At 36.2% G+C, this 7,500-nt stretch overlaps 1 protein-coding gene across 4 annotated transcripts in view; it reads right to left on the bottom strand.

Moving 5' to 3' along the window:
• Positions 1–4,414: 4,414 nt before the first annotated feature.
• The window catches only part of LOC119599356, a 17,837-nt gene continuing 14,751 nt past the window's right edge, over positions 4,415–7,500 (bottom strand). For all 4 annotated transcript variants that reach the window (XM_037949114.1, XM_037949113.1, XM_037949111.1 and 1 more), the window contains 2 exons: positions 7,330–7,442; positions 4,415–6,339 (listed from right to left, as the gene is read on the bottom strand). In XM_037949114.1, the coding sequence (XP_037805042.1) occupies positions 6,006–6,339; positions 7,330–7,442 (447 nt within the window). In that variant the 3' untranslated portion in view covers positions 4,415–6,005. The remainder of the gene's footprint in view (positions 6,340–7,329; positions 7,443–7,500) is intronic.

The following is a 7,500-nucleotide window of genomic DNA, read 5'->3' on the forward strand; positions in this document are numbered from 1 at the left end:
AATCTAAACTCAGAATAGGCTCAAATGACCCAAATCAACCGAACTTCAAATCAAATCATTATATTTTTTATATCAGAATTGCAGTTTGATTTTCCACGGCGCGACCAACACAGAGTGGTTGCTTATTGCCAAGTTCTCCATTTAAAGAACTGGACATCTGGAATTGCAGAAAGTCAAATATGATTTCCCTTTGTGTGTGTGTGTGTGTGTGTGTGTGGTGTGTGTGTGTGTGTGTGTGTGTGTGTGTGTGTGTGGTGTGGTGTGTGTGTGTTGTGTGTGTGTGTGTGTGTGTTGTGTGTGTTGTGTGCGTGTGGTGGTGGTGTGTGTGTGTGTGGTGTGTGTGTGTGTGTGTGGTGTGGTGTGGTGTGAGATTCATTGTGTGAGCGTCTTTTTGTGTGTGTATGTGTCTGTGCGGGAGAGAGAGAGAGAAGAAAGAGAGAGAGAGAGAGAGAGAGAGAGAGAGAGAGAGAGAGAGAGAGAGAGAGAGAGAGAGAGACAGACAGACAGAGAAAGAGAGAGAGAGAGAGGCAAAGACAGAGAGAAAGAGAAAGAGAGAGAGAAAGATTCCTCGGATTTTCCATCTTCCATTTTCGATTACTTTCATATCTACATGAATTCTAGCCCTAAAATGTATTGCTCCATCCATATTCCAACCTGCAGTAAGAAGACACATCAGCCACTGCTGTTATTGTGGCGTAACAGCAATATTAGACACAGGTGGAGGGAAAGCGTTTGCCATATTAAATACTTTGTCTCTTTCTCTCTTTTTGTGTGTTGCAAAGAGCGAGAGAGAGTGGCAGCGTGTATGGGAGAGAAAGAGAGAGAATTATAGCATGTGTGAAAGAGAGAATTATATCATGTGTGAGAAAGAGAGAGAGAGAGAGAGAAATGTGTGAGAGAAAGGGCAATAGAATGGCAGCATAAGTGAGAGAAAGAGAATGGCAGCATGTGAGAGAGAGAGAGAGAGAGAGAGAGAGAGAGAGAGAGAGAGAGAGAGAGAGAGAGAGAGAGAGAGAGAGAATGACAGCATGTGTGAGAAAGGGCGAGAGAATGTGTGAGAAAGGGCGAGAGAATGTGCGAGAAAGAGAAAGAGAGGGGGGTACAGAATAAGTGAGAGACGATACTGAATTACAAGCTGAGAGAACGAGAGAGAAAGAGAGGGTGTTGGAGTATGAAAGATAGAAAACAACAGAGAGAGAAACAGACAGAGAAAAAAAAATTGAGAAAGAGACAGAAAGAAAGAGAACCCCAAGAAAATATGGAATTATGGCAATATACATTTCAAGACTATGAAATAGAGTGATAACAAATGGTAACAACCAATATCACAGAAATGAAGAATTGTAAAAATTAAGATGAAAGAATAAGGATAATGATACTTTGATAGTGAGAAAGAGATAATAAAATATAAAGGAAAATAAGAATGAGACTAGCAATAAAAAACATAATAATAAGAACAGAGGAAAACAGTGAGAGGAATAGGAATAAAAATGATAACACAAGAAGAAAAACAAAATCAAAATAATCAAAATATAAAATAAGATCATTAGCACAGTAATGAGATAATAAATATGAAATATTGTACAGTATTAATAATGGTAGTAATAGTAACAAGTACAATAATAATCATGATAAATACTATTCTACTACTAATAATATAAATGATAATAATAATGATAATGATAATAAGGACAATGATAATGATAACAACAGGAAGTAAAGACTACCCTTTCTTGGGATTTCTCTGTAAGAATTTTTTTTTAAATGCTGTCAATTAGCCACAAGGTCGTTTATATTCTCCGTGTCGCCAAATCTCTCCTTCTACTCGAAATATCTGATATTTAATACTTATTATTAACATATATAATATATAAATAAGTGTACAATAGTTGTGTTGTTCTACATCACTTCATTATCTATCCTCAACGATGATTTGCTGAATCGTAGTAATTCAAAGTGACTTGCCAGTTTCTTCTTTCCTGAAAATTATCTCAATTAAGGTTTTGAAGCACCTACGGAAGTGTTAATGCAAGTTTGGCAACAATATATATATATATATATATATATATATATATATATATATAATATATAATATATAGTTATGTATAATATATAATATATATATTATACTAGATATATTAATGAGTATAAATATATATATATAATATATTATATATATATATATATATATATATATAATATATGTTGTTTGAGTTGGAATATTGATATGATATGTGTGTATTTAAATATATATATAGTGTATGATGTGTGTGTATAGATATTATTAATATGATGTATGTAGTATTATGGTATATATATTATATATATATTATATATATATATTATATAATATATTATATATATATATATATATATATATAATATAATAATATATATATATAATATATATATATATTATATATGATATATATATAAAATATATATATATATATATATATATATATATATATTAGTATATATATTTAGTATATATATGTATATATATATATATATTAATATATATATATATTATATATTATATATATACATATACATATATATATATACATATACACATTTTCGGTTTATCATCCACTTCTTCCCATTCTCTGCCTGGGGCCTAAATTTTGCCTCACTCATGTACCGTCTCACTCCATGTCATTCTCCATGTTTTCCTTGGCCGCTGTCTCACCCATTCCCTCTCCTCCAGCCTCCTGAAAATGCTCCGGTCCTTCAGCTTCACCAAGTGGCTAAACTAGCAGCTTTCTACACCTGAGCCTCACTTAAAGATAAATATTATCTTCCAGTTTTAGTTTTATCTCCTGCATTCCCTTTCCTTGATGCATGTTTTCAACCCATGTAGCAGAACTAACACATAAAAAAGGATTCACTTTTTCTCTCCACATTAAAGCTATGTTCCAGTCTGCTTGTTACTTTCCTCCATTTCATTCTATGTTTGTGCAACATGTGTTCTGATTGATTTCTCTTCTGCCACTTCACTGCTCAATACAGGTAACAGAAATGGTTAATGGTTAAAACAAATAAATGTGCTAGACTTCAAAGGTCATATAGCACTATGATAAAGGATTGTGGAGAAAAGAGTAAAAATGGGTTAACGATTAGGATAAGTGGACAGAAGAAGGGGATCAAGAAGAGAAGGAAAAGGAGAGGAAGAGAAGAATGCAAATTTTGATGAGGCGAGGGCTGAGGTCCAAGGCAGGGGTGATCCCCTACATCAGGCTTCAATCTCCGTCTCCTAAGCCCTCCATGACAACAATGACCAGGAAATAGAAAATTCTACGTCTTTTGCAATGTCTCCTTCCTCCTTCCTTTCCTCTATTTTACTGACATGCCTTGGACACTTAAAATTTGCCACTCCACTCAGCATAACATAACCCTAAGCATCTCATGTGGCACCATTTGCTCAAATGATTATTTTCAGTTTAATCACACTTTTCTCCAACAGTATCCATTAAGTCTTTCCCTTGCTCTTTCATTAATCATTTATTTCTAAATCTCCATTGCTCACCACCTGTCCTTTGGTTTGTAAGCAATAATTTCATCAGCATACATCTCCCATGAACCTCTTCCATCACTGTAATAAACAGTATGGTCCAAGTGCAAAATGCTAGTGCACTATCACTCCTTTTTGTGAATATCTCTACCACTATTTTAACTTTTGATCTTGTCCCAGCATATAAAGACCTCACCCCAGTAAACAGCATCTGATATTGCCTGTTCTGCTTCCTAAATTAATTAATTAATTTTCTACCATCCTTCTCAGTATCTGATGAAAAACCTTTTGCAGATCCACAAATATGTTGTATTGAGCCCTCTTGTTCAATACAGTATATATATATATATATATATATAATATATATATATATATATAATATATATATATATATATATATATATATATATATATATATATATATATATATATATATATATATATATATATATATATATATATATATATATATATATATATACATATATGTATATGTATGTATATTGCCAAAATATGAATCCAAGACTTCCTTATGATTTAATATAAATATATATGAAACACCTCACCATCTCCTTTTAGCCAATGATAAGATAGAGATAAAATTATATTATGATAACATATTTAAGCAATTATTGCCTACCATAATAACCAAAAGTTTCCAAAGAAAAAATATACAATCCAGACAGCCAGTAACAAGTGAACTCTGCATTTTTATTCCAAAATCTGACTGTTAAAAAGAATGGCATTGCAATGAGATAATGCCAAACTTGCAATTGTTGCCAGTACCGTCTTGAAATGTCTGTGGTATTTTATTTTCATCTATTAACTTTTTTTTATCTACCACAAGATAGTCTCCAATGACAGTAAATTTTAAAATACTAATGGGAAATGAAAATACAATAAAAAAAATCACGGTGGTCTATTCAGAAACAGCTCATAAAGTACAAAAGAAAACATTTCTTTGTTATCTACATTAGCACCATACATTTTCTTCATAAATAATAATGCTGGCATAACAATCAACAAATATTGCAATCCTTAAATCTGTAACAAGAAAAAAAAAAAAAAAAAAAAAATACAATAGTAAAACAAAGTAACAAAAATATTTAAATCAAAATAATGTAGAGAAAAACAAAACAAAACCACATACAAAAAATATTTCATAGACAAAGACATTTTTACGCAAAAAAAAGAAAAGAAAAGGCGGGGGGAAACAATCTTTTCCTCTCTTAAGTACCAGGACAGGCCTTATATACTATTAAATTATCAAGCCCTTTTAGCCGGCAAGAATATTTCCTCTTATATTTTCTACTTATGGTACTTTCAATTGCACTTAATCTGTGTTCCACTATCTTGAGAATGGTATTTTTATCACAACATTCCCGATTTTACTGATATCCTACGCAACAAATTAAATTACACAGTTACAACCAACCAATATGCCCTAGAAAGAAATCTAAATATCTTTGTATAATGTACAGTATAACAAAATATAAAAGATATTAACTTCATGTACAATATTTAAACTATTGCCATGAGTTCTCATAGTAAAACTGTTTTTAAAAATCCTATAAATACAGAGTGAATGAAGACTTTTCAAATGTGACCTTACACAGAAGCAACAAAAGTATGAACCTATTAATCTATGTGTTAACTTCTGGATATATTTAACAACACCAACTAATACAAAACTTTACACTCTGTTCACCTACAGTAGTTTAAAAACACAAAAATTATCCCAAAATGTTTGTGGAACATGTACCAGAGATTTTAAAATTTCATTAATCTGAATGTGTCACAATATGTGACAAGTATAAGAAAAAGGATTTTTACCTTTTGGAGGCAGGCATAAATATTCTGTTAATTGTATATCAATGTACAGTAATTACCTATCATGTATAAGAAGAGATTTAAAGTCAAAAATCCTCACAACATTGAGGACATTGCCTCCTTCACCATTTACAGTTGGTACATATGTTTGTATAACAATACAAACCTCCTAAGAGATTAAATTTTGTGACACATATCCATTCTTAACAGGCTAAGTACAATATTTGAGAAAATAAAACTGATAAAAGACAACATGGAATCAACAGGAATGTGTTAAGGAATGGCTCACTGTATCTGCTGTGAGAGACAAACACTCACATCAATCGCCATAACTGGAATGTATAGTTCTTCCTCTTCAAGTTGACATTGCACTGCCTCCACAACAGTAATGGATATCCTATGTTTACCTTAAAATTATTTTGTTCATATTAGTTCAGCCATACATCCAAGCCAAGAACTTGGTGGTCCAGGCTTGGAGAGAAAAAATCATAAAAATCATTTTCAGAGAATCACTAGACATGCTGGACTTAACACTCACACTTGTTTCAACACGGCCAGCACAGCAAGAAAAAAATAAAATCGTTCACTTCCATAAATCATATCAAAACAGCTAAGCATACCCATAAAAAAAAAAACTAAAACTAAAACACAAAAGTTAGTGCTATTTCAGCTTCTTGGCCTCCTCTTCTAGGAAATCTTTGAATAACTTATATTTATCATCTAATGGGACTTTGATTTTTGCCTTCAATACTTTGACATAGTCGTCCACCTCGCCTGCTTTCTCTTTCTTCTTCTCCAATTCACCATAGGGTTCGGTGGCTTCGTCGAGCTTGGTGTCCTCCTCAACGATGTATGTTTCAAACAGACTCTTCAGGTTAACGCCCTCTGTTTTGAGCCAGAACTGGTAGCCTCGAGCCGCGTTGTCCATACCATAGGCAGTCACGGGGACGTCGGTGATACCCACACGCTCGTCATAAGAACCGCCTCGTAGGAACCTGCAATTTCCAAGTAAGGAATGAGCGCGTGAGCTGGTTCGGTGTTTTTGGGGGTTTGAGAAGTGAGAAAGGTGAGAAGGGGATGAGAAAGTGGAAGAGGAGGAAGTGAAGGAAAAGGGAAAGAGAAGGGTGGAGGATGCATGGAAAGAGGAGGAAGAAGGGAAGGAGGAAGAACAGAAGGGGAAAGAGGAGGAGGAGGAGGAGGAGGAGGAGGAGGAGGAGGAGGAGGAAGTCGAGGAGGAGGAGGAGGATGAGGAGGAGGAGGAGGGGAAGAGGAGGAGGGGCAGAGGAGGAGGAGGAGGAGGAGGAGGAGGTGGAGGAGGAGGGGGGGAGGAGGAGGAGGAGGAGGGGAAGAGGAGAAGGGGGAAGAGGAGGAGGGAGGAGAGGAGGAGGAGGAGGAGGGAGGAGGAGGAGGAGGGGGAGGAGGAGGAGGAGGAGGTGGAGGGGGAGGGGGAGGAGGAAGGAGGGAGGAAGAGGAGGAGGGGAGGGGAGGAGGAGAAGGGGGAAGAGGAGGAGGAGAGGAGGAGGAGGAGGAGAGGGGGAGGAGGAGGAGGGAGGAAGAGGAGGAGGAGGAGGGGGAGGAGGAGGAGGGGGAGGAGGAGGAGGAAGAAGAGGAGGAGAAAGAAGAAGAATAGGAGGCAGAGGTAGTGGAGGGAAAAGAGAGGAGGAGGAGGAGGAGGAGGAGGAGGAGGAGGAGGAGGAGGAGGAGGAGGAGAGAGGCGATGAGGTGGGGATAGGGGAGAGGAAGTAAGGAGTCGAGAGAAAATTTTTGAAGGCCATAACTAAAAATACAAACTCATTATTCTAAATCCCAAAAGCAGGTTTCTGATGCTAGACCTCCTTCTTATCAACAAGGGAGGGGAGAAGGGAGAGAGGGGGGGGGGCGATGAACAGAATTTCCCGGCCTTAAACCAACCAATTCAATAATATCGAAATATAACCAACAACAAAATCACAAACACACACAACACACACACACACACAACATACTTAAAGAAAGCCTCTTGTCCGCGTGGGGCGGGAAGGCGGGAGAAATTTTCGGCCGCCATCCACTCCTCGAGTTCCTCCTTGCCTGAGGGGACGCCGCGCTTCTGAGGCTGCACCTGAAAGGGAAGCGAAACGAATGAGCATCGCCTTGCAGTTATTATGGGTGTTGCTGTT

This window comes from Penaeus monodon, chromosome 42, assembly GCF_015228065.2.
Source record: "Penaeus monodon isolate SGIC_2016 chromosome 42, NSTDA_Pmon_1, whole genome shotgun sequence".
In the NCBI taxonomy this organism is placed as follows: Eukaryota; Metazoa; Arthropoda; class Malacostraca; order Decapoda; family Penaeidae; genus Penaeus; species Penaeus monodon.